This window comes from Varanus komodoensis, unplaced genomic scaffold (assembly GCF_004798865.1).
Source record: "Varanus komodoensis strain SLA01 unplaced genomic scaffold, ASM479886v1 scaffold31, whole genome shotgun sequence".
Taxonomy (NCBI): Eukaryota; Metazoa; Chordata; class Lepidosauria; order Squamata; family Varanidae; genus Varanus; species Varanus komodoensis.
In genome coordinates this window covers 8,990,217-9,017,652 of record NW_025335780.1, presented here as the reverse complement: position 1 = coordinate 9,017,652, position 27,436 = coordinate 8,990,217, and the positions used below count along the sequence as shown (strand labels likewise).

The 27,436-nt window shown below is 43.7% G+C and overlaps 1 protein-coding gene across 4 annotated transcripts in view; it reads right to left on the bottom strand.

Moving 5' to 3' along the window:
* Nucleotides 1-26,649, bottom strand: part of UGGT2 (UDP-glucose glycoprotein glucosyltransferase 2) — an 84,862-nt gene extending 58,213 nt beyond the window's left edge. For 2 of the 4 annotated variants that reach the window (XM_044437842.1, XM_044437844.1), the window contains exons 1-9: nt 23,580-23,648; nt 20,071-20,201; nt 17,592-17,704; nt 14,703-14,877; nt 10,135-10,231; nt 9,593-9,665; nt 6,519-6,619; nt 4,189-4,288; nt 727-787 (exon numbers count right to left, since the gene is read on the bottom strand). In XM_044437842.1, coding sequence (XP_044293777.1) covers nt 727-787; nt 4,189-4,288; nt 6,519-6,619; nt 9,593-9,665; nt 10,135-10,231; nt 14,703-14,877; nt 17,592-17,704; nt 20,071-20,142 — 792 coding nt within the window. In that variant the 5' untranslated portion in view covers nt 20,143-20,201; nt 23,580-23,648. Of the gene's footprint in view, nt 1-726; nt 788-4,188; nt 4,289-6,518; nt 6,620-9,592; nt 9,666-10,134; nt 10,232-14,702; nt 14,878-17,591; nt 17,705-20,070; nt 20,202-23,579; nt 23,663-26,565 lie in introns of those variants that run through there. The other 2 variants (XM_044437846.1, XM_044437843.1) reach the window with 2 other exon arrangements.
* Between the last annotated feature and the right edge of the window lie 787 nt (nt 26,650-27,436).

Genomic DNA, 27,436 nt, shown 5'->3' with positions numbered 1-27,436 from the left:
GCTATACCTTCTTCAGTGGCAAGTCAAAGATATTTTATATATAAGAGGAAAAGAGAAGAAATGGTGGCATGGATGTTTTATTCCCTAGATACATATATAAAAAAACGAGCTCTATATGAAGCCCTTACACATACTGAGTATCCTTCAAAAGTATTCAGAATGGGAAAGGCAGCAGGTCTGCAATAGGCTTTTGATATGGAAGAACAGGCATTAACACGAATTAATGGCTTATAAGTTGAAGCACAGCTAAAACATACACTAATGACAGATCTCAAAAGACTCAAGCAGTGGGTCCAAAACCTCAAACGTTTAACCTTCACATCTTCTCAACAGAAAAATGTGTAGATCACCCCGCGTGTCAGCATTAGCGCCTTGAACCAATTTACGTTCTGCTCCAGAGGTCAATTAAAGCCACTTAGTTCTGAGCCAAAGCACAACCCCCGAAGGCATCATTGGCACATTCACAGCCTGATCTTCAACAATTACGTCAGCTGGAACTAGAGATGTTCAGCAGCTTGGCAAACAAGCCAAGCTATACATTTTTCTTTGAGGAAAAGATACGATGAGAAGACTGCAGCTGACCAGCAAGTCTACATTTGGGAGGGGGGAAATGAGTATTTTTAAATTCTTTTGGATATATTTTTTAAAGCTCCATAGTAACATACATCTCCCAATAAAGCAAAACAAACCATTTTATTTTGCATACAAAAAATAACATGAACCAACCTTTTGATTGTCTTCTATTTCTTTTCGCATTTGTTGGTTTACTAGCACTTTGGTTAGGGATCTGAAAAAAGATTCAATTCAGACATGGCTAAGTAATTGTTCTATTTGAACATTTCTCTTCCCAAACCATTTAATCTTTTTTTGATGGAATAAAATACTCCATAGCCTAGTGTAGGCACAATGCTAAGTCATAATTTGGCACTATATAGACAAGCCAGCTGAGCTTTGGGCTCACATGTTTCCTTCCCCAAGCCTCTTGTGGCACAGCAACTAACTAGTATGTCATTATAATCAAACAAAAAAGTGTGGCTAGTTTAAAGTATGGTTTAGTGCAACAAGCTAGGCTCCAAAACCATGATTTCATCTTGGCATATTTCAATAAACCATAGTTTAAACAAACAAACAAGCAAGCAAGCAAGCAAGCAAGCACAGGTTAAACTGCAATTTGGCATAAGAAAGAGAGGGGAAGAGGAGCACATAAACCATCCATTTGTTCAGACTCACAGAATAGCTCAATGCTATATCCAAACCAGTCCCAATTCTTTAGATGAAAGTACAGGAATCTGACAGTTTTATCATGAATAGCCTATCAGAAAACTGTAAACATTTACTCCAGTTTTTCTTAACCTGACACCTTAAAGCTGCAGGCCAATACATCTGGGAGCACCAGCTTAAGGAAGGCAGATTCAACCTATACCAGAGTTTTTCTCAGATGGTTCTCCATCCTCCAGATAGAGATCTGGGAACTAGAAGTATATTGTATTTTCCAATCCCACTTCCTCATGTGGTCAGGCTCTAGAATAAAACTGGTGGTATCAAGCAGTAAGAGTTTTATGGATATTATTTAATATATTTATGACCTACTTTTTGCCTGACGAAAGGCCTCCATGACAGCTCAAAATAAACGAGAATTAACATACTGCAAACAGAGTGCTTGGAGCACATGTCCTCTGACCTGATGGGGGATTTATCAGCTGGAAAGATGAGCAAAGTGTGTGCTTCCCAAAACCATCACCTAAGAGGAAGATTGGCAAAGATCCTTTGTCTTTCCAAGATGTGGAAAGTAACATGTGAATGAACAAGCGTCTCATGGTGCCTTTGAGAAGCTCTCCAGTGGTACTTCACATACACATTCCCAAAGAAAGGCATTGCATCAGTTCATGGAATCTTATGTCTTTTTCCTGTGGAGTGCAACCATGGGCAACATTTTTAAAGCCACATAATAGTCATAATTGTTCTTCTGTAGTCCACAGGCTGGCCTAGATCAACCAATTTATCTGGTTGGCAAACTGGGAGATTCTAATATCAGATTTACTGATAATATCAATGGCTTCCTTCATTTAATTTTTTAAAATGCAGCACAGTTGTTTATTTTAAATACTTGTACAGGGCGAGGATTTTTATCATCTGTTTCACTGAGTTGTTGTTCTGTATGCTCAAGATACAACATGGAGAAAATCTTTCTACTGGACTTACATGAATGGAAGGCAGCCGGCATCATTTAGAATGCCGTATCACCCCTAGGGCCATTTCTCATATTACAGGAAAGATAGCTTCCTGTACTCCCAACAGAGACACCGTATCTGTTCTGTAATATCTCAAGGACTTTGATATGTTTGCAAACTATCATAATGATACTTCACAGTGGCTCCTGGAAGCAAATTACTGGTCATCTATAAAGTCAGCAGGGACTCTCATCACTGCCTTATTCATGTCCAAATTTGTCACAATAGTTCAAAAACTGCAGCAAAGGATGCCTTGTAATAGCAAATAAGCACTGAAAGATATTTGGAATTCGAGGCAGGGCATTTTGTAGCCATCACCAGCTTTTTTGTTTTGCTTTTTGGTCAAAACAGTAGGACAGGACATTTGGCTTTTGTTGAGAAGGTAGTTCACAGAGATGTTGTGAAGGTAAATGGGATAAGAACGGTAAGACACGCTCTAATGCGCCAAGGGCTACTGAAAAGTTCAGTCACGATAATGATAATGCTTGGTAATACAGGACATTTCACAGCACGATACCAGTGGTAGGAGCATTTATGAAGTAGCTCATGTGCCGTTATGGGTCATCTCTTGGTACCAAGAGGTGACAACCATCAGCCTGTGACTACAGTGTGCATGATCATGGGGAAAGGACCCTAACTGGACAGCTTGCACCCAATGGGCCATTTGATGTTTCTGTCTGCATTCTGGATTCTTTTTGTCTGTTCAGTTTTGCCAGCTCCCAATCAGGGTTTTTAAAACTCACTTGTCTGGTCACCTGTGATAAGATGCAAGGACGCAACCAGTCAGGGAAACTTTACAGATGTCTGTTATTTTTGTTATTGTTATTTACATGTGTATTTATTAAAACATGCCTTGCCTGCCTTTCAGAGCAGAAGCCCTCCTTAAGCAGTGTATAAGAATAAACCTCACTAAAAACCCTGATAAAAACAGGGAAAGCAACAAACACTAGCATAAAAACAGAGGCCCAGAGTGTACAACTGCAATTATAGCCCAATCCAATTAAACATAATCCTGCAAAGACCAGAGTAAAGCAGTAAGTTTTCAGCGCCTTCTTAACAGCCTGCAATGATGTGGCCTGGCGGACCCTCAATGACAACGTACTCCAGAGGTGAGGTACCACTGCAGAAAAGGCCATTCCCAAGAAGTTGCTCATCTAAATGCCCTCTCAGGTGGACAAATCAGAAGTGCCTCTCTTGCGGGCAGGCTGCCATTGATGAAGGTGGTCCTTCAGGTAAGTTGGTCCCAAAGCCTGAATGTAAAGCCTTGTATTTAAGGCTTGAATGATTAAAGGAGCCCTTTAAATTGCCAAGGAAGGCCTAGTCCAACTACTGAAGCTGCCGTGGTATACCGGTTGCATGGCCTGATCATGTTGCTTCCACCAGTACTTGGGTGGTTGCATTCTGCACCAGGTGAAGTCCCTAAGGCAGCCTCATATGTAGCCCATTACAGTAGTCCAGCCTGAACATCACTAGCGCATGGATAACCAAGGCCGGGTCTGTCCTCTCCTGGTAGAGACACAGCCAGCACGCCAGCCTAAGCCGGTAAAACTCACTCCAGGACACTGCAGCTGTCTGGACTGCCCAGCTAGCATGGAGTCCAGGAGGATCCCACGTAGGCACAGGGTGCTGATATGAAGGCCACAAATAGCTCAGGCAGATACAAGAGGTAAACCATGGTCTAAATTATTGCCGAAAGGCTTGTCCTCTGAGGTTTGGTAGAGAGGGAGCTACACCTGGACTGAGAAAGCTGCGGTTCAGACGTTCCTCACTCGAGGACCTTGCTGGGTAAACCAGAGCTCATCAGCTTCTCTGAGATTAACTCGTCTCACAAGGATGCTGTGATGTACACCTGCCTGACTTCCTTGGAGGAAAGATGGGATAAAATTAAATAAAAATAAACCGTCACAAAAGCCATACCGTCGCATGAGTGCACCAGAGCTCAGTAGCGTCCTCATACCTGGCTTTTACTGGGAAGTTTTGTGCGATGTCTTTCATGACCTTTACTGCACTGTAAACAGGGACAGAGAGAATTCGAGATGCTGCCTGAAAGCTAAGATCTGTAAGAAAATAAAGCATCACTGAGAACCACAAAGCTTGATTCACAACCCTTAATCCCTGCTTGGGATTAAGATTAATGCCCACCTATTGAATTGTGGTGCTGGAGGAGACTCCTGCAAGTCCCTTGGACCGCAAGGCGATCAAACCGGTCAGTCCTAGAGGAGATCAACCCTGACTGCTCTTTAGAAGGCCAGATAGTGAAGATGAAACTCAAATACTTTGGCCACCTAATGAGAAGGAAGGACTCCCTGGAGAAGAGCCTAATGCTGGGAACAATTGACGGCAAAAGGAGAAGGGGACGGCAGAGGATGAGGTGGCTGGATGGAGTCACTGAAGCAGTCAGAGTGAGCCTAAGTGGACTCCGGGGGATGGTGGAGGACAGGAAGGCCTGGAGAAATGTTGTCCATGGGGTCGCAATGGGTCGGACACGATTTTGCGACTAACAACAACAACAAATTGCCCACATAAACCATAGTCTGGCAGAATTTAAGGAGAGAAATGAAGACCCTTGATTCCTCAGCTATGCTGTCTGGATTGTCAGTAGTAAATCTTGAAGAGCCAGCATCTTTAAAACTGTCAAAATAGTCAAAAAGTTAAATAGGATAAATTTGTATAGGACAGAAATGCAACTATAAATAATTATATAATTGATTTAACCCCTAGACGCATTTCTTGCCACCTATCGAAGTATTCCACTCTCTCCAGCGAAACTTAAAAATGACCAAAACTTCAGTCTTCCACCCACTGACCTGGGCATACTCTCCACTGAACCCAAAGGGATGTACATCTAAGTGGGTACATATATTTCCACCAGCAGGAACAGAACTTAACTGACAGCTCAATTCTGCCCGTGCCCATTCAGAAGTTAAGTCCCACACGGCTAAGTGGGACATACACCCAGGTAAGTGTGTGTAGGATTACAGCTTGATTCACAGATAACCCTGATTTGACTTTTCGATTGAGGCCAACAAGTTGGAGCTTCTTTAATAAATGTGCTTTCTTATTTCCATTTCAAAAATACCCTCCCATTTGTAATACAAAAGAATATCAGAAACAGCTACAAACAATGCTGAAAGGGAGAAAGGCATCGTATCTTGCAACCTTCATGGTATTATGAGAAAAAGCCTAATCTTCTGCAACTTCATGGTCAATTTCCCGCATACTCAACATATTGTATATGTGACAAAATAGCTTTTAAAGTAGTATTATGGTTTTTATCTTACAATGATAACACTTCATGGCCTACTCCTGTGCCATATTAATAGAATTAGTAAAGACAAATTATACTACAGTGTGTTCAGCCACGGAATCGCCTTCTGCAGGTCATCAGGAAAGGAAGATTCAATGTCTTTCCTTCCTCCCTCCTCCTCTCTGAAGAGCTTTATGTGCATTTTTTCCATTTGATGCTGCAGTTCATCAATACAACGTAAAATCGTTTTGTTTAAGATTGATTCACAGAAGGGGAAGAACGTGCTCCTTGGTGTTCTACCCTCTCAAGTGAGGCCGGAACAACATGTTTTGAATCTGGTTGTGGCGCAGACCTGTTAACCCAGCGTCCATCACTTTGCGAAAACTGCCAGACGGCGGCTATGGCGCCGCATGCTCTACTGCACATTTCTCTGTTCCACATCAGAGGAAGCCAGAGTAGGATCCTGTTTAATAAGTCCCTTACTTTTAAATCTGCGCATTAGGACATCCTAGGCAAAAGCTGGTTAAGAGGGATTTCTCCCGGTACAACTGTTGCAATCGGTTAGGTGGTCACTCTTTCACTCTCTGACAAATCAGAATAAAAGGAACTGGGCTCTGGGCCATCTTAGCACCTCCCTGACTTGTCAAGGATGCTGTGCATTGAACACACACTCCCTGTGTGTTGTGAATACCTTCCTCTAAAGCGCTTTGAGGAGGTTAGCAATGTCTGTACCGTTTACTCTATTTTCCAAGGACCTGGTCATGTTCCCCTGTTCTCTGATTCCTTAATAAATGTTGATGCATCAGTTTGGACCAGTGGTTTAGGAATGAGTTTCTCACAAACCTCAGGGGAGACTTCTCCCACTTGTCTCAGCTACTTGAGTCACATTAGTGGACTTTCTGCCACCAGTAAGGAAAAAACGAAAAGGGCAGGCTGAGGTTTGACAGCTGGAGGCTGGGAGCTTGGGATGGCAGTGCCCTCATTGGTGCATAGTTCCATTTTATTATACTAAGATTAACCATCACTACAGGAGTTAATACCTTGTAATTCCCACACCTTCAAAGGCTCTGTATCATCAGAACTTTCAATGAGGTATTTTCTCAGCTCTGTCAGATTGTCCCTGAGGTCTGGATAGTTCTGCCTAGGTTATAAAAAAAATAACATTATATAGCACTTGGAGGATGTTATAATTCAACAGATGATGAAATACATTTTGAGCGACTGTCCCTCATAAATAAAGCCTGAAATGAGGGCTTGAAGCAAGTTACAAATGCTGGTTAGTGGCTACCATTGACCATCATTATCAACTATGCCAACATATATGATTAAAGCAATACACATGTTGACACAGATTACATTTATAATTACTTTATTAATCACTATGATCAGAGGAAACTACGAAAGGTGGCGGTGGATGACTCATTACCCAAAATGTCTGTACTCAGGGTATCAGGCTGTTAAACCTGTTGTAGGCCTTTGAGGATCCTTGCCTTAGTGTTTGTTTTTTTCAGAACGGTCCTAAACAGGATGAAGAGGGCTGAGCCAAGGCAAGGTCAGTGGTGGGTCGATTAATTCAAACGACCACCTGACTCACTCCAGCCACAGCTAGAGGTGCTGCAGAGTTTTTCCCCCATTAACCTCTCTGCCATTGGATTTCAGTGGCAGGGACGCTGGAAGGCAGCATGGTGTAGTGGTAAGAGCATGGGACTGGGACTCAAGTGATCTGGGCTCTTGATGGCTCCGCTCAGCCACGGAGCTCACTGGGTGACTTTGGGCCAGTCTCAGGCTCTCAACCCAACCCACTTCCCTAGATTGTTGGTATGAGAGTAAGACTGGGAGGAGGGAAAGAGTCATATAAGCTGCCTTGAGGTCCTTGAAAGGCAAAAGAGTGTGATATAAATCTAATAAATAAAAAAGCTGCTTAGTACAGCTTCAGAACACTGGTCCATCTAGCCCAGCAGTGTGGCCTCTTCAGGATTTCAGGAAGGAGGGTATTCCATTTTACCTGGCGCATTTTACCTGAATGAAAAGCATGTGCTTTACCGCTGGGCAAGTTCTCAGAGGTGGAAAAACATGACTTGCTCTGGGCACATGCACAGTGGGCGAGTGAGGGGTCGGAGGGCCCCAAAGACCCCAAGGCCACCTCCAACCCTCCTCTAGAACGCTTTGATGTAGTCGCAGCTTCCAGCAGGAAGACCATCAGTTCGGCTCCTTCGCCTACAGGGCTTTCCAAGGAAATTCTGGGGCAGCAGGTTACTCCTCTGTTCGTTCCTGACTCCCTTAGCCAGCCTTCGGGAGATGTGGTTAGGATTGCCCTGTGATGCTGGGACTGGTTGCAGCATCCACCAGGTGGGAGAGCGGAAGAAATCCCCCACAGAAATTAGCCATCACAGTGCCGCATCTTGAGGGCCCAACCCATACAAAGACAAACCAGAGAGGACCTGCTGGGGGTGTTCAGATGTTGCTTGATCCCCTCCCCGAGGAATGACCAAACTTGAGATGCTAGAACATTTTCAGCCTACTTTGGGGGGTTAATCCCAGTATATTTACTCATTAGTTTTATTCATCTCTTTTGATTGTGTTGGTGTGCACCCTCTATTTCACTACAGGAGAGCAGAAAGTCTCGAATATTTCTTTCGAAATGGTGTCAACATAGGGAACAAGCACGCCATCAAATCCTTGCCTGGAAATCTAGTCATTCTTTAAAGCGCTCTTGGCACCGTGGCCTCCACAAAATCAGAAACACATTAATGGGGGGGGGGCATCAATTTGGAGGAAAGAGGGGCAAGGAGAAATGCAAGTTCTCCCTCAAAAATCGCTTGAAGAAGACAGTTAGTAGCAGTGTTCGCCTTTACACAACATACAAGAGAAGTCATCGCAATAAAGAGCCTACGAACTCAGTGAGCTCACATCTTTACACCACACTCGATCAGAGCCACCAGGAGCCAGACTGGAGCCTGTGTGACTCTCAGCTGGCTGGACACAATACGGACCAGCTGAGAACTTCTGGCCTCCACTGGGGTCCATAGAGGGTGGCGCACACTCCACAGATACCAAAGGTTGCCCCCTCCAAGCCTCTGCAAGTGGTACATCCCCGGAGGGTGAGTGGTGCAAATGAGATCCCCTTGGCTATCTCTAATCAGAGGAGGTGGTATGGTAGGGACCCCCCTCTATTGCTTCCTGAGATGCTTGGGTCCCGGGGTACAAGCAGCACGGGAAGAAGCGATATGATCCAGCTCCTGCAAGTTCCTTGGCTGTGCAGAGAGAGGCATCCAACTTCATGCTTCTCTCTTTGCAGAGAATTAACACAGATGGAGAGAGAGATGATACTGTGGCGGAGACTGGACTTCTGGTGTGAGCTGCTTATCGCCTCATATCATCCAGCCCATGAACTTGGTCCAAGAGGGGTAAATCTCACCAGAGACCAAAAGTAGCTGCCCTCCATGATATACTAAGAGACAGAGTAGTGCAGAGATCAGTGTTGTACTGGGACCTGGGAAAGCCGGGTTCTAGTCCCCACTGAGTGACTTTGGGCCAGTCACTGACTCTCTGACTAACCTACCTCACAGGTTGTTGTGAGGATAAAATGGAGGGGAAGAGAATTATGTATGCTACTTTGAGTTCCTTGAAAGGAGCAACAGTGGGATATAAATATAATAAATAATAATGGTTATAATCTACATAAATATTGGTTCCTGTAATTTGGTTTTAATGAAGTTTCATATAGAAATAAACCCAGTTACCAAAAATGAGAGATAGAAGCTGGGAGTAACAAAACACACAGTCCTCTCACTGAAAATAAAAGAGCCTTCTGAAAACAACCAGTCACAGAGTTACTTAGAAATAGCCCAAACAAAATGCCCCCTACCCCACTGCTTTTTTAAAGGTCACTTCTAAAATTTACACAGGAAGAAATTCTGTTTGCAACCATTCTGCAACAGAAACCTAATCTTAAAACAGTACTTGTCAAAACTAACATTTCCATAAATTTATTATATAGCTTAAGGCATGTGTAACTATTCATAAGCTGATTTTGCAGTAGATTTCTTCTAGGCATTAAATGCAAATTTATAAAGCAATCCATGTAAGTATGAAATTATAATTATCAACTCACTTTAATGTGTCAAAGAGAAATCCTTGGACCTCACTTTCCTCATCAACATCTTCCTCCGTTGTATTTCTTTTAGCTAAACATGGCATATGAACAAAATATGACAATATGTTCACTCTGTAGAAGTTATTACAATGACAAATTTTTCTATCAAAGAACCTAACATATTTCCTAAAATGAGAAAAAAGAAATTAGACAAGCCCTCAAATAGATGACAGAGGAGGAAGATCATGTTTGCTGTAGAGCTAGTAAATAGGTATTTTCCATTCAGTAAAGGCTCCCACCTACAAAAAATTACAGATGTATATTTCTGTATTGATTCTCAATGCCCGTGGCTACTTTTGCCATATCCCACAAAATGCAATCACAACCAATGGTGTGTGTCAGGAAAACAAATAATGGGTGAATTACTGACCCAATAAGACATTTTCCATTAACTTCACTGGGGCTATGCAGAAGATTACTGCCTTCAAAATTCTAGACACTGCCAAATATTTTGTGATAATAATGTCTACAGCAACGCTACACACAGGAGAAAAATGTACCTTCTGCCTGAAAGTCATCCACCGCTTTGTACTCTGTACTCTTTATTGCAAGTTCCACACCATATCCAGACAAATACATCTTCTTGGAGATGGGTTTCTGGTTGAACACATAATTTTGAAAAGAAAGTAAAACAGGAGTGTTAAGAGCCACCCATTTCTTAATAACATCTAAAATTAGGTTTACTTCAGAGGGAGTTTCATAACAATCAGCTGGAGCCCTGAGTAAACATGCGTAAGACAAGGACTTCATAAGTGAAACCTAAACTGTAGTCAACATTTAATTAGAACAAAACTTTTGTACTGATTATTCTGTTCCCAACCACAAGTAGCCACTGTCTAAATTAGTATCCTCTATTCCTATTTATTATTTAATTATTATACCCCGCTTTAATTTATTTATTTATTTATTTATTTATTTATTTAAAACATTTCTATGCCACCCCCATTGCAACAAAGCCTCGGGGCGGCTCACAACATCCAAAATAAACATAAAAATGCAATCAATAATTTAAAAACTGGGACCATCTCAGCTATATATATTAAAATCTATAAATACAATAATAATAAACAGTTAAAATAACTTTTAAATAAAAAGGTCTTCGCCTGGTGCCGAAAAGCAAATAATGACGGCGCCAGGCGGACCTTTCTGGGGAGCGCATTCCATAGATGGGGTGCCACTGCAGAAAAGGCCCTCCTTCGGGTACTCACCCTCCTAATATCCTACACGGAGGGTTTCTGGAGAAGGGGGCAGGCGGGCATATATGGACGCAGACGTTCCTTTAGATATCCAGGGCCCAAGCTGTTGAGGGCTTTATAGGTCATAACCAACACCTTGAATTGGGCCCGGACTTCAATAGGGAGCCAGTGAAGCTGACGGAGAACTGGAGTTATATGAGAACAACGCCCAGTCCCCGTCAGCAACCTGGCAGCTCTATTTTGCACCAATTGAAGTATCCGGACCATCTTCAAGGGTAGCCCCACGTAGAGCGCGTTATAGAAATCTAGTCGGGAAGTTACCAACGCGTGGGTCAATGTTGCCAGGCAGTCGTTCTCCAGATAGGGATGCAGCTGATGGATCAGCCGAAACTGAAGGTGCTCCTCGCCACCGCCGTCACCTGAGCTTCTAGAGACAGCTCAGGGTCGAGGAGCACTCCTAAGCTGAGAACCCTGTCCCTCAGAGGGAGTGCAACTCCTTTTAGGACAAGGCCCAAGTCCCCCACCCCAAAGCCCGAACCACCCACCAACAGGACTTCCGTCTTGTCTGGATTGAGCTTCAGTTTATTGGCCCTCATCCAGCCCATTACCTCGGCCAGGCACCAGTTCAGCACAGCCACTGCCTCACCTGGATTGGTTGAAAACGAGAGGTAGAGCTGGGTATCATCAGCGTACTGATGATTCCGCAGCCCACACCTCTTGATGACCTCTCCCAGCGGTTTCATGTAGATGTTAAATAGCAAGGGGGACAAAATGGACCCCTGCGGAACTCCATGGCATAACTGCCATGGCGCAGGGTCATAGTCCCCCAGCACCACCTTCTGGAATTGGCCACTGAGATAGGAGCGGAACCACTGCAAAGCAGAGCCTCCAACTCCCAATCCCACTAGCCTATCCAAGATACCATGGTCGATGGTATCGAAAGCTGCTGAGAGGTCCAGGAGAACCAACAGGGACGCACTCCCCCTGTCCTTCTCCCTGCACAGGTCATCGTACAGGGCAACCAAGGCAGATTCAGTACCGTACCCGGGTCTGAAGCCGGACAGAAATGGGTCCAGATAATCAGTTTCTTCTGATTGCTTTCTTCCCATTGTGGAACTCATGGTGGCCACATGCGGTTCCCAGGTGGTCTCCCGTCCAAGCCCAGCCCAGCCCCGGACCTGCTTAGCTTCAACATGGTGGTTGCCTTATGTGTCTTCAGATCAGACCCCAGACTATTGGTTTAAAGGTGTAAACATTAAACTACTTTTGAGTTTGCATGTCTGGACACTGTAGGCATCAATCTGTGTTATCCACACTCGGACTGGATCCATATTTCATCATATGAAGGACAGATTCATTGAAATGAGTGAGATCTCAGTGACTTATGACACACTTGCGTGAATTCCAGTAAGTCTTCTCCAATTGTGGCAGAGTCCAGATCTGACCCATCCTGGGGGACAGCCCCAGAAAATTTTCATGGTCAGCCTAAGCGACTTCACTCACAAGATGAAAGAGCACCGCACGTCACACTCATGTGTCCCACCCTCATAAATGAATGCTAGGGCCTAATTAATTTAGCATTAACTTGGAGCATCTTTTATATTTTTAACCACATGAATATATGCATGTAGAGTGAGATCTTGATGATACAAGGCAAAAACCTCTACAGAAAATTAGTTTTTCCTTAGAAAAAAACTTCTAAAGAAAATTAATTAAAAGCTGGTTATTTCTATATATACCGTCCAGGTTCACACAACATAACAATCCATCATGGGTAACCACCTACAATGGCTTGTTATGTCAGGCCATCCCAGTGAATATTGCCTGTTCAATTGCAAGAATGCTTGCCCATTGCTTTAGGGAAGGTCACTGGGAGAAATGGCTCTCTTTCATTTAGAGCAAAGGTATGAATATCCCTCCGTATCAAGAGTCTGAGAACTGTACCGTAGATCACCAGCTACTTAACAACAGGAAAAGAGAAGCTGGTTTTCTGGAATACTACACGCCCTTATGTTGATTAAGCACTGATTACATGTGAATAGCATTTCTTGGATATCACATTTATCTTAGGATCAAAAAAATTAGCATCAATTATGCAGTGCTTTTGTGAACCACAAATGGCGGTGTAATACACTTTTTCAGAAAATGATAATGCCATAAACGTAAAGGTTTCCCCTTGACATTAAGTCCAGTCATGCCTGACTCTAGGGGGTGGTGCTCATCTCCATTTCCTAGCCAAGGGAGCCAGCGTTTGTCCACAGACAGTCTCCGTGGTCATGTGGCCGGCCTGGCTAAACTCCGAAGTGCACGGAACGCTGTTACCTGCCCACCGAAGTGGTACCTTTTTATCCACTTGCATTTGCATGCAAAACTGCAAGGCTGGCAGGAGCTGGGACAGAGCAAGAGGAACTCACCCCATTGTGCAGATTCAAACTGGCGACCTTTCGATCAACCAGCCCAGCAGCACAGCAGTTTAAACCACTGTGGCACCTGCATCCCCTTGATAATGCCATATGTATGGCAGATTAAGGGGTGCAGGGCTGTGAGGGAAGGGAAGGGAAGGGAAGGGAAGGGAAGGGAAGGGAAGGGAGGAACCAAAAAGAGAACATACTCTTCCCTTCCTCTATCTTTTTCTTCTCCATGCCAGCTCAGTTGGTAACAACAATGGAAAGCTTTGGAAAGAAAGGCTGCACACAAACAGGGCAGCATCCATAGTTGGGTTAACAAATTAGGTATCATTCTTTCCTGAAACACTACTTAGACATATTCTAATACATAAAATAAAATCATAATCTCAGTTCCCTTTACCAAACATTTCGCTTATTTTAAAGATTAAAATGTAATTATAAAAAGGGTTGTAGCCCTTTTATTTAATGAGATAAAGGGAAATATGCAATTCTTTCCCCACACTCATGGGACCCAATGCTAGCACAATGGGAAGCTGGCATTCAGTACTAACAAACTTAAGCCCCATTCATTTCAATGTGTCTATTCTAAGTAGGGCTAATATTGGGTACAACCCATACAGGGAAAAATTAAACTCTCTATTCTTGAGAAATAAGAAATAAACTGTTCAAAACTGGTAGATGTTTAAGTGTTTTTTAGATTTTCTTTAAAATGTAATGAAATTTACTGTAAGTAGCTTCAAATGTATGATGTCATCTGTATTTAGATTTCTGAGATGACTTATCTTGTACCCAGAGGTATGTATTTAACTTCCATATCAACACAATATTTCTGGCTATAAGTCTGATACCATGTAAGGTCTATAAACAATTCTGGATGTCTAAATTTAACTCAGTTTATTTTGGTAACAGGCAGCAAAAAATCTCCCATTTCTCCACAGAGATCAGCCTAGAATGGATGTAATGTCTGGAATTCTCTACCCATCGGTCAGAATTAGAGGCATATTAGAGAGCAGCACACTTCCCTCACTTCAGAAACTGCCCCTTTCTTTCATGGTTTCTTCTCATCATGGTGTAGTGTTACACATGCATTAGACTGAACATGGCAAATGCTAATCAGATCCCTTCAAAAGCAGGATTTGCAAGCTCACTTTAAATCCTGGTTTCAAACTCTGGTTTCAAGAGCGATCCTGATTAGTATTCACAATGGTTAACCAGGAAGCACATGTAAGGGTAATACATACAAAACCCTTCCACGTACTGAATAAATGTATAAAACAATTTCTTGGCGGATTGATTTACTGCCGGGGGGGGGGGGTCATGTGATCCTTCTACTCTGGTCCTCTGTTTCTGGTAAAACATGGTCAATATGCTTTGAATACAAACAACTGAGGCATATTGGGAAATGGGGGAAAAGACCCTTTATTTAAATTAGAGTTTAGTTATTTCACTTCCATGTGTACCTACCTGGACAAAATGTCGGAGAATGTAAACTATCTCCTCCTTTCGTGCTTTTTCAGACAAAACTTCATGAAATGTGGCGAAGTCTTTTGTACCCATTTCAGCATAAAGGATCACTACTGGGACAGTTTCATTGAGCGTGGGAAATTTATGATCGCCTTTGAACAGATATGGCTTGGGCCTTGGATTAAGAAAAAATAACTTTTCAGCTTAACACAGGCAATGCTAGAATGATAGTGTCAGAAAAGAACAATGAACAAAGCATATACAAGGACAATCTAGGGATATCTACTCATAAGTAAATCCCAGTAAATTAAACTAGTCTTACTCCTAGTTAAGTAGATACAGGACTGCAGCCTGAGACAGTAAAAAGACATCATAATTGCTATAACTGGTTGCAGAGCAAGGTGAAATCCTATTTCAAGTTAAAGATGAAAAACTGCATCCATCACAGGACAATTTTACCAAGACAAAGATACAAGCCACGCAGCAGCAAGCACAAAGCACTGAAGCTATTATATTCAAATTATCCTGTAACATGCAGACATTTATCAAGTACTGGTTGTGAGAGCCATTGGCCAATACGCAATGCAGACACCAAAGATGACACGGGTTGTCCACATCCCAGCTGGATTCAGGCTTGGTTTACTGGTCCTACGCTGGAGGAGCAGTACTCTCACAAATCACAAAACTATAGGAAGATCCACCCTACCCAAAGCTCCTTCTGTGTTATTCCAAAGCGACTCCCACTCGTTTCCATGGAACTTGCTTCCATAAGACTGGAGCCTAAGCTGTGTGTACTAGGAAGAAGAATGTGTTCACTTGATACACTGAATAGCCTCTCATCTCTCCCCCATTTTCAAACAGCATGTTCTATTAGCCTGACATTGTGAGTGCTCACTTTTTAGGCATTCCTATCGCACTAAGATTTCCACATTTTGCTAGGAAGTGCACAATGCTTCCATCCTATCAAGAAAATTGAAGAGAAAGGAGATGCCATTGCCCTTGAGACGTAATGAGGATTAGCCAGAGAAATTTTGCCCTGCAGCTGCTTTCAGTCCACGACAGTCCTGATCAACTGTGCAGAGGATGGTCAGACTTCTGGTCTGCAGAATACATGCGTATCTCTAGAACTCTGATATCCACCAAAGAGAGCCAGGTATAAAACAGAAGTTCCGGCAGGCAAGCAGACACACACTAAGAATTAGGTAACAGGGCACCTCCGGGCCTATGTTCAGCCCAGCAATTTGTGATCACAACACAACTTACACCAACTGTTACACCAAAATGCACTTCATTCTTTTTCAGCATCCTAATGTATGGGGCGAGGGGAAGGTTTTCTGTTGTTGCCATTGTTAAGACACTGGGAATCAGAAACCTTGCTCATCTACCACAAATCCTGAGCTACCCTCTGCCCAAATTGGAAAATCCTGGGATGGGACAAAAGGCCAAACTGCTGAGATTAGACGGGCTGAAAACTGATGTCCAATCCTTTGGGTACCCTGCAAATGTTACAAGAATGGAGAAAACCAGGCACCAGTATAGACTGAGGGTGTGGGAATGCATGCACATGAGGGGTATGAGAGACAGAGAGAGAAAGAGAGCCTATAGATGCATGGACTCTTATAAAGCCTCTTTTGAAGGAGACTTTAGTAGGTGACAACGAGGGAAGCCTTCTTGGTGCTGGTCTCACAATTATGGGATGATTTTCCCAACAAAACTCACCAATCATCAACATGGTTATATTTTTGCTGCCAGGCTAAGACCTTCTTTTCTCAGATGTCTAGCAGTATATGATGAGGTTCTGTATCAGGTCTTGAGTTTTGTTGGTGTCGGTTGTTTAAAATCCCTTTCAGATATATGTGTGTACCCCTCTGTGTTTTATCTTGATATGTATGTAGCTTTTATACCATATTTTAAGGTTTAAATCTCTTTAAACCACCCAAGGATCTCCAGCTACTGGGTAGTACAGAAAGGCAAGAAATGAAACCAAGCGAAATAGGGAGTCAGAAAGTATTTAGTCCTGCTTGGTTTGACTGAAGCGCCTCAAATTTCCTTGGTGAACTGGAAGTAAAACTGATGGCACTCTGATTTTGTGTTAAAGACCAAAGTTTGCATAGTATTTGATCTACACCCACTTTATGTGGAAAGTGCAACCAGCTTTATTCTAAAGAACAAATCACTGATGAGACAACTCCAGGCAGTGCTGTGGATATTGCTGGAATTTTTTAATGCATGTGGAGCCAGTGAACATCCACAGAGGCCAATCTATCCAGATGTGGACAGCAGCATCAGAATGTAAGATGGAGTAGAAATGGCAAAGAAGGACCCATGGCACCACTTCGAACCTGGTCTGAAATGAAAACATTTCCAGAGCCAGCCTTGTAAACAGGAGTTCCCAACTCACCTGTGATGAGCAAGGAATGTCTTCAGCATAAAAGATGGAAACTAGCATAGAAGTTGGTTGCTTCCATTTTAGACTAAAATGATTTTAAAAGGCACATGAGGCAACCGAAAAAGGCTGTGTCCAAAGTCCTTCTTAGAGTAAACTCATTGAAATGAATAGAACTTAAGTCCCATTGATTTCAGTGAGTCTACTTTAAGTTGAACTATTCTTGGATATAACCCAAATGAATGATGGATGTTCGTGAGCTAAATAGGATGTTCTTCAGCTAAACAACAGGGTCAGGAATTGATTCAGACGTAAGTCACAAGGCTACAGAATCTTGATTTAGACTCCTCAAACTAAACATGACATATCTGATATGCACTGTTGAGTTTGAAACCCATGTTTACACAGGAAAAGCAAAGCTGCATGTTTTAAGGTTTTATTTTATCGAAATCTGTTGTTCTGTCTAGCAAAACTAGACCATTTAAATAGCTTATCACGTTTACCTTTCAGCGGCCTTCTTCAGAAGCTTCTTAATTTCATCAGCCTTGCAGGTGCTCTTCCCATGGATAACCACAAATGCGCTGCAACCTTTCGGGGAAGGCTCATCAGCTGCAATCTAATATTTCAACAATTACACTCAACGCAGCTGGTGTAATTGCATTTCATCGTAAAAGTAATGTACCTTCTTTTGATTAAAATAGCTCATCAGCCACTACCACATTGTATATCTAAGTTCCAAGTATGTGAGGAGAAAATAATGAAAAGATCAGGACCCCGGGAGTAATAGTGTATCGTTTTCTCGGGATTCCATCCACCACCATTGGTTTGGATCTTTGCAAGGTACCGCTTTTTGAAGGCCTCAGCAAAAGAGCGGAGGTACCATTTGTGTGCAAGCTTTTGAAGAAGCTTTGCTCACCTGAGCATGATAGAATTTCTAAGTGGCAAAAGCAGACTGCTTTTGAGCCCCTGCATTTACCACATGCATCCAGTTGCAAGTAAGTGCTTCTTTTAATTCGACCAAGATCTGTCTCCATTTTGGGATCAACACCAATGGAAAGCAGTTTCCTTTTTCCATGTTAGTGCAAGTTTGCAGCTGATGAGCTGTTTAACCCTATCCAGACCAAAGCATGCTCAGTTCAGAACTAGACAGCTGTTCATTGTTCTTGAACAGAGGGTGGTGGGGGACAGAATGGAAACTGTCTAGCAGTGGATGCTTTCTTCTTTATGCACCCAAAAGAGGAGGAAGGAGAAAGAAAGTGTTCATTCCTCATTTTCACTACAGGAAACCATAGGCTCCTGTCATATCTGAAGCAAGTCAAAAAGATAGAACCAAAAGTGCCCTTCCATAAGCAGATTATTGTCAACTGTTCACAGAAGGGCAATTCTGGCCTTTCCATCACAGTGAGAAAATTGAAACCGACCTGTGTAAGGACCTTAGAATTGCTGCACTATGCATTACAGTGCTATAGAAACTCTTCCACTACTGCAGGAGTGGAGAAAGCATATCGTACTACCAATCCTAGCCACCATGGCCAATGGTAAAGGATGCTGGGAGCTGGGATCCAAAAACATTTGAAGGGCTACACCTTTCCTTTCCACACACTAGCACAACTGTTTCTGGAATTACAGCTGTTTTCTGTTCACTTGTACTTCTTTGATTCTAGACCAATGCAAGGAAATTTGGGAGTGGCGATCAATTGCAGATGCACATAGCGCCAATTTCTCACTCATGGTTTTTAAAAAGCTTCTTAAAATGGGAACCCCTGAGTTCTGCAAAGCAGGGTAGGGAAAACATTTAACATTTGACCAATTGAACTCCAAATGAACAATGATGCACATAAATGTAAGAGAAATTCAACCAGAGTACTATTTGGGTATATTAGTTGCATTCTCTGTTTATTGTTCTCAGTAACAGCAGAGGCTCGAATGCATGGATTGGTTTTAATGATTAAAAAAATATTTAACCTTAATAGGCTGCTGGAGTGTCTGTGCAAAAACCACCCCTTAGAGAAGTCACCACACTCCACACTGCTCCACACTGCCTCTTTATCGGCCCTTTCACAACGCGTAGAAACTAACAGGTGAACTGAGAAATTCTGGGTTTCTTATAACATATGACAACCTTTTGCAAGCTGGAAAAGATTCAAACCTTTTCCAAATGTCTTGAAATAGAACACCCAGCATCCGTGACCATTGTGGTACCATCTGGAGCTGTGGTCCAAAACAGCAGAAGGGCACCAGGCTAGGGAAGGCTGACACTGGGAAGCTAGTGATGCCTGGAAGCTCTCATTGCCAGAACACAGCAGGGCCACGGAGCTCACAGAATATTTGATCCACTGACCTGCCAGAGATGAGTATTTCCATACATTTACGGGGCTGCTTTAGGAAGCCCTCGCTGTTGCTACGGCAGCAGTAGATCCTGCCGGTGCAACAGGACTGGTAAAGATGCACCCACAGTGGAGCGTACCAAGCACAGAATGTGTCCTGGATGGCTCACTAGCTCTGCCTGTAGTGAGAGGCCTGTGTGAAACCTGACATGGAGCACACACTGGATACAGCCCTGTGGTTGGGTATCGTATGAAGCGTTTGCCTCCACAGGCATCCTGCTAAAAGTCATCAGCACTGTTCCAGACGCAAGGCTGGGGCTTACAACACAGCCACTATGTGGAAGACACTCTGAACTGCTTCCCATGGGGCTTTCCTCTGCTCAGCAAGCCCTATTTAGGCACGGTGGCTTGCTAAGCAAGCAAGAGACCGTGCTACTGCAAAACCGGTTGGAAGGGAAGTTTGCAGTAGCACCAAGCAAGCCTTCAAATCCACTTGAAAGGCTTCCCCAGAAGAATGGCTGGTGGAATGAAGACCATCATCATGAGTACCAAGTGTGAAAACTCTCCCTGGGGATTGCCATCAAGCAGCTGCCTAGTCGTTTGGGAACTGTAGCCATGCCAAGATTCCTAGCAGGCATCAGCCAACTGTACACACCTGCTGAAACATCTGAACAGTTGGGGAATACGCTCGTAAGGAAAGTGAAAATTTCAAAAGGTTAATCTGCATATTTGTGAGGAACTGCCCAGCTTTCTTCAAGATTAAGTTGTAATAAGAATGATCTGAAGCTGTACAAAAAAAGAAGAAAAGAAATACAAGGGAGATGTTAATATCTGACCCCAAACATCAGCAAATTAAGGCAATATAAAATTGTGCGTTCATTTCCGAAAGACCCTAGAGGAAAGAAAGAAATAACATTTTGATGAGTTGCTAATAATAAAAATAAGTTTTCAGAATAATACAAATGCAACTCCTCAGGCTGGGATTTTACAATTCAAATATAGAATGCCCTGTTAAGTATTATTCCCACAAAGGCAGATATTTATGGGTTTTTAATTTATTTTTTTCATTTTGATTTTTAACTTTTAAACATCGGCCCTACAGCAGAATAGCCCTGGTGGGCAGCACCAGAGGAGCAAGGGCTGACGAAACGCCATGGCTGCAATGGCCTTAACAACACCACTGGTGCTTTTGATGGGGCAGCAGAGAATCTGAGCAGCTTTTCGTTGTGAGCCGTCCAGAGACTCTGTGTGTTGGATGGCCCAGAAATACCCCAAATACAATAAACAGCTGCTGTCTCAAAAAGGACCGCATGAAGAAGAATTTCTTAGAAAATCATGTTTCTAGGTGTACACTGATTGCTTCTTTCAACCTGGAGTAGTGAAGAGGTTTGAAGCGGAATAATGTATTACTTTATATTAACATGAATCATTTTACCCAGTGAAGGGTGGCATAGACTAAAGCAAATGCCTGGTGTGCTGTGAACTAAAAAAAAGGAATAAATGTTGTGCTGATGGAAAGGCAAAGGGGAAACTGCATGTCAACAGTGGTGTGCAAGAGAAAGACACGGAGTAACTAGGAGCGTGAATAAACAACAGCGAGAGCACAGGCTGTTTTTGAAGCAAGTGATTACATATATCATTTTCTTTTAACAAATAGCAATTAGGGCTCCAATGCTGACTGAACACCTGGGCAAATCCTTAAGGATTAAAAATTTAAAAGACAACACCGCCCTCATAACAACACAGTTGTTGCTTTTGTGCATGGAATATTCAGACTGAGCAGCCATTCGAATGAACTACCGTCTATGGAAACCTGTGCCAAGGATGCATGTGTCATCTTAAGGGGTCGTCTTTGCTGTTTTTGCTGCAATAGACCAATGGAGCAAACCCCCTGGAGACTACATGTACTCGATATTTTGGAACATGATGACTATCGCTGCCCTCGCTCCTTCTCTGCCCTCAGACAGTGAATGGATCTGCAGTTCTGGAAGGCGAACGGGAAAAGGATCACACAAGAAACAACTGCACTGACCCCTTGACTGCCAGCAGTCAGAGAGGCAAGAAAAGCAATGGGAAAAACCACAGCGATGGAATGAGAATAGTGGTTTTGCAAAGAGCACCCACCAGAAGAATGCAGTGTGTAAGAGGGGGGTGGGGGAATGCAAGGTGTAATGGCATTTTATTCTTTTTCCATGAAAGCCCCCATGAGAATTCGAATTGAGAAAGGGGTTTAAACATCTAAAAGAAAAAAATAAAGGAACAGTTGTTGCACATTCTAAACCCTGGACAAATTGGAAGTAAAATAGACTTTGCTTTAATTCAAGGTCTAAGTGAATAATTTGGGATGTATTTACATATCCTTATTTTTCCCCACACAATTCCTCTCTTTTTCCCAGAGCCTGGAAAAAGCACCACAGCTCACAGAAATTAAGCAGGGAATGGGTCCATTCTTTTCACATTCCAGGCATATCTGCTGGTCAGAACAGATACATTTAGTTTGCATATCTATTCACACAACCCATATTCCTTGGACTCAGACAGTGTTGTACTCTGAAGGCTGTGCTGTGTAATAGTTGAAGTTTCATGTTGCAGTTTTATGTATTTATCAATTTATTATACTTCAATACCATCCCATAACCCACTGGGCTCTCTGGGGAGTTTAACACAAAGCACATTAAAAAGTATCAACCCTAAACTGAAATATTATCCTTAATTTTGCCTACAAAGAATGGCCCAATTCAGAAGTAACAACAAACCACGGTCTCTTATTTGAACAAGCCTCCATGTGCCCTTCTTTCCCCTCCTTTTTTGAAGCTGTGAAGAGGAGATGGGAAGCTATTGTGTCAGTGTTATAAGCGGAGATAGGTCTCCCATATGTCAGTACTCAGAAAACTGTGGTTAGTTTCAAATCCACCCAGGACACAATTCTTTTCCTGTTTAGATGGAAAGGGTGTGGCTGGCTAGGGATTGCCACGTAAGAATTTTTCCCCATCAAAATATGCATGGAATGGTGCCTTTAGTGAACAAGCCAACACCTGTTTGTTCTCAGGAAATATAAACAAACCATTTTCCCCCAAGCGCAGAGGGAACAGGGAAATGCGGCGTATTTGCAGTTAGCGCTGAAAGCTTCTGATCACCTCTTCTGAAATGCAGAACAAAGAGGAAAGAAAACACAACTTCCTGTCTGAAGGAGAAGCTTCCTCATGGATGCAGCCCTTAGCATCTGATGAGTTCCCTGTTCAACCCTCAAATTGACAAGCATCAAAGGAGCCAAAAAGAAGGCAATATGGCTTTCTCCCATTCTCTCTCTTTTATTTTAATGTTTGTGCTATCTGTTTATGTTCATTCCACCCCCTTGCTTTTCTTGCAGAACACCACAACAATTGCTCAAGCACCAAGAAGCCCCTGCTAAACTCAAAGTTTGTAGGACATGATGACAACATAATTTTACAAACCCTATTAGTCCAGTTAAAAGGACAACAGGCTGTTTAAAGTATTGTCCAATCCAGAGCAGCTCTCCTACCATCCAGGCCGACACTTCCTTGCTTTGATTGTCCCTGAATGCCCCCTTGGATCTGTTGAGAGTCACATTTCCCTGCTAGGAGATGCTGAAAGTACAAAAAGACCTGCATAGCTCTACAGAACCTAAATGTGCGTCATCGGGGAAGTAGTAGGAAGCCTCCACAGAATTGTGGTGTGGCCAAAGCTTGCCTGTAAAATCAACAGCAGCAACCTCCTCCGTGATACATTCCCCTCCACCAAGACTCTAGGATGCTGATACCTGAAATTTGCGGGTGGAAAAAGAAAACTTTGACAACTAAGGAAGTGAGGCAGGATGAGGGATTAGGAAAAGGAGTTCTCAGTATGACATCTATCACATCACTCATTTGTGTGATATGTTGGCCCTGTGCTTAGATGTTAAGAGTGCACGACACCATTTGGATTTACTCTGTCAGGCATTAACATGTCCTGGAGACATCTAAGCATTCTTTATTTTCATGTGACGTACCATGAAAATGAAGTTCCAGTGGCAGCAGATTACACAGTGACATGTGGGTTTAAAGCATTCAAGCCATTCACAACATTATACAGTAAAAATCCCAGAAATATCTGTTCCTCCAGATGTTCCAAACTAACATTTTTTTTAAAAAAGCAGTTACTTACCTCCTTTTTTGTATACTGCTAATTCTTTCACTGTTTCCAAAAACTGCCAGAATTGCTCATTGCTTTCTTCTGCAATGAATTCACTGTTAAAATCATGTACAATAATTAATCTTTTAATGCAGTTCAGCAAAGACACACACTTTGAAAAAAAGCATACGAGTTTATCACAATGGAACACAACCTATGGCTTAGGGGCTGCATGCAGTCCCCAGTGGACTCTACTGTGATCCCCTGAAGTTTTCTTGCCAGCTGCATGCTGCCTTGCCTTGCCTTCCCCAGAGATGTTCATGCAGACTGCTCTTTTCCTGTCACAGGAATTACATATTCTCTTTGTCTTAGGATCACTCCTGTCTGCAAGCCATCAGCACATGCAGCCCTCAGGGCAATCTACCACTCACCTAAACAGTGGTGAAAGTTCTTTGGGATTAACAGAGCCATTACAGCAAACCATTTGTAGGTTGCAGCCTAATAGCTTAAGTCAGAGACCAATAAAGACAGAGCAAGGCAGGGTAAGTCCTCTGAATCAAAACAATCGACACAATTCTGTGCTTGTAGCCAAGATGAGCAGGATCCCACAAGCACGTATTTTATTAAGTGCTCAATCACTTACATGGGATGACAGCACCAATCTTCCTAGCAGCACCAGGAAACCAAGGCTAAGGCTGCAATCCTAAATAATTACGGGGCATAAATCCCACTGAACTCAGAGGGATTTGTTTGGAGTAAAAATGCTTAGAATTACCCTTCACTTGAGACACCCAAGAACATGTACTAGCAGGTGCATTATTGAGGTGGATTGAACAAATCTAATGCTATTATTTATCCTCAGAATTTCAGTAAAGGCGCTCAGTCACCATGACCTCAGCAGACTGGACTGCACTGTAAACTGAGCAGATGAAAGCTGAGTGTGAGAGGACATGCAAGATATGTCACCACATTCTTCCACATATTTAGCACATATGAAATCTGATGGTACAACATTTATATCGAATGTACTCTACGATGGAAGAAGCCTATAATTTAGTCGATACTTTTAAATTCAGAATGTTAATGAGATAGATACCATTAGATAATTTTTAAAGAATGATTTTCATATCACTTTCATTTTTTCCCATGCAGGGTTGTGATACATTAGATAAAGGCTGTGCATTTTTGCACACATTGGATTAGATCCAGATTAGGGATGGGATTTTATGGTTCTAGAGTGGTTGAAGTACAACTCCCATCCACCTGAGACAGCATAGCTGATGGTGAGGGTTGCAGACAAAACCTCTGGCGGGGCATAAGTTGACCATCCCCATCCAGTTTAAAGTCAGTCATGTTTTTGTCCTATTGAAATCAATGGGATTTAAGTTAGATTTGTCCTATTTGTTTCAAAGCAACTAAAGCATAACTAGTGGGTGCTAGAACAAATCAAGCCAGAACTTTGGAGTAGGGAAAGACAAAACTGGGAGTGGTGTGCTTTGGAAACATCATGGCAAGGCACACTCACTGGAGAAGACAATAATGCGAGGGACCGTCAAAGGCAGTGGTAGAAGAAGGAGGACAACCAAATATGAGATTCATTGATTACATAAAGGAAGCCATGGCCTTGAATTGACAAGCACTAAGCAGGGCTGTCAAGGTCAGGATATGTCGGAAGGCACTCATTCAAAGGGTTACCTTAAGTCAGAGATTACTTGAGAACACATAACAGCAGCAAAGCCTAACTAACTAATCTGATCCAGCCCAATGTCTCTAAGCAGTTTCTCTTGTTTCATCTCAACACATAAGGTAATAATAATCATAAAATCAGCCCAGTGGCCAACTAGATCTTTCTTTGTTATTGATCGATTTTTTATTAAGTTGTTCAAGTTTTGCTAGTCAAAATTTGACTGATTGCACAATCAACAGAAGAAGCTAGGCAAAGTCTTCAACCAGCACTAGATTTTAAGCAGTCAGTAGCATAATCTCAGAAGCCTGGATACTGGTTTATTTATTGCTAAGCCATAGAATGAATTCAAAGGCATCTATTTTGAGGAAAGCAGGACAGGCGGCAGGATGCCAAATTGAAAACTACTGCTATAGCAAGCACAGTTTCTGCTTGGGCATAGGAGAATACTTGGACAAACTAGTGTTTAGACACGCAGATTCATTTTCTTCCCTTCGAGGACAGTGGAAATATCACTTTAAACTTAGCAGATGGAGGATCACTTTTGCACAGTACACAAAAAAATAGCCTTGTTCAAAAGTGTGAAGTGGTATAAGGATCAAACCTCTTGAGTTACTAATTTCGGTGTGCATGACATCCTGATATGACAGTTTACTACTTTTGCTATCTCATGGTGTGGGAACAAGATTCGCAGAACTGCTGGATGTAGATTTTTAAAAAACTGATTTTCGCAATTACATGTTCCATGCAAGCGCGGATTTGAACTCGCCCCTACCTAGTCCTGCCCTAGCTACTACACTGCAGCGGTTCTCAGCTTTTGAGGCCCACGTGATTCTAAATCAGATCATGTCTGTTATTCCCAGAAACTCTGAAGAAGTCCGCATCCCTCCTCCAGGTCCAGCGAGTGAGCTCAACTCACCCTCGTCACTCAAAGGAACAGCGCAACCCCTTCTGTATCTGGGGATGGATCCGGGCTGAGACCTATTTAAAGCAGGCGCATGGAAATCAGCGAGACTTAACTTAGACATGACTTAAGTTAATTCCCACTGGTTCCAATAGGTCTACCCCAAATAAGTCTAGATTCAACCCACGCCGTTCCCCACCTCGCAAGAACGCTAACGTGCCCTCTGCTTTCTGCTTCATCCAGTCCTCCACCCCGCTTCCCCAGGGCAGATCCGGGGGAAAGGAGCCGTGCCAGCGCTCGCAGCCCCGCGGCCGGCCTCTGCCTCCGGAGGCCCCCTGGGCAGAGAGCTCATCGGGTCCCGATCTCTGCTCCCTGCCGCCCTGCGCCGACCCTTCCCGCGCCCGGACGCGCGCCCGTCCTCGCACACGCACCTGGCCTCCAGCAGCAACGGCGTCGCCGGCCATTTCGCCGCCAGCCGAGCAGCCACCGCCTTGCGCGGGGAGCTCTCGCCGCCGCGCGGGCAGGCGCAGAGCAGGAGCACCGCGGCCGCCAGGACCGGCGCGGCCAGCGCCATCGCCTCTCCCCCGCGAGCAGCGCTGCGAGCGGCTGCCACGCAGGGCTCCGGCCACAGCGAGGACACCGCCCCATCCCGCTCTCCACCCGTCCAATCGCCTCCCTGCCTCGCTTCCGGCGCCCGCCTCCTCCTCCCCGGGATCCGCGGCCCGCGCTTCCGATTGGCGTGCGCAAGGCTCCAAAGGGCGGCGAACGCAGCCGCGGAGCGCGCAAGGCTCTGGAGGAGGAGGCGCGGCCTGGGAAAAGGGGCGGTGCGGGGAGCCCTCGTGGAGGCCGCCGGGGGCGGGCTGCTCTCCCCGCGCTTTCCTCGCGGGTCTCCTCGCCGAGGTTGGCTGCGGCCCGCGAAGGAGCGTGCTGGTGCCCCCCAGTTGCCCTCAGCCACAACTCTCACTCTCTCCAGCCGCTGGGCGTGTTGGTTTGGGTGGATGGGGGTTGTAGTCGAAAACATCCGGACAACCAACATGTTTAATTATTATTATATATTGCATTTATAGCCTGCCTGTTTTCCTCCTTGTAAGCACCCCAAGACGACTTACCTAGTCCCCTTTTATCCTCAGGAGAGCCACCCTTGTAGTTAGGTTAGGCTGAATGACCAACTGGCCAGCCTCCAGTCTGACACTGTGGCCCATGGGAAGCTCACAGCAAGACATGCGCACCAATGTTCCCCATCCCAGCCACTGGTATTTGGAGGTACACCACTAGTGATACTGAGGTAATACATAACCATCA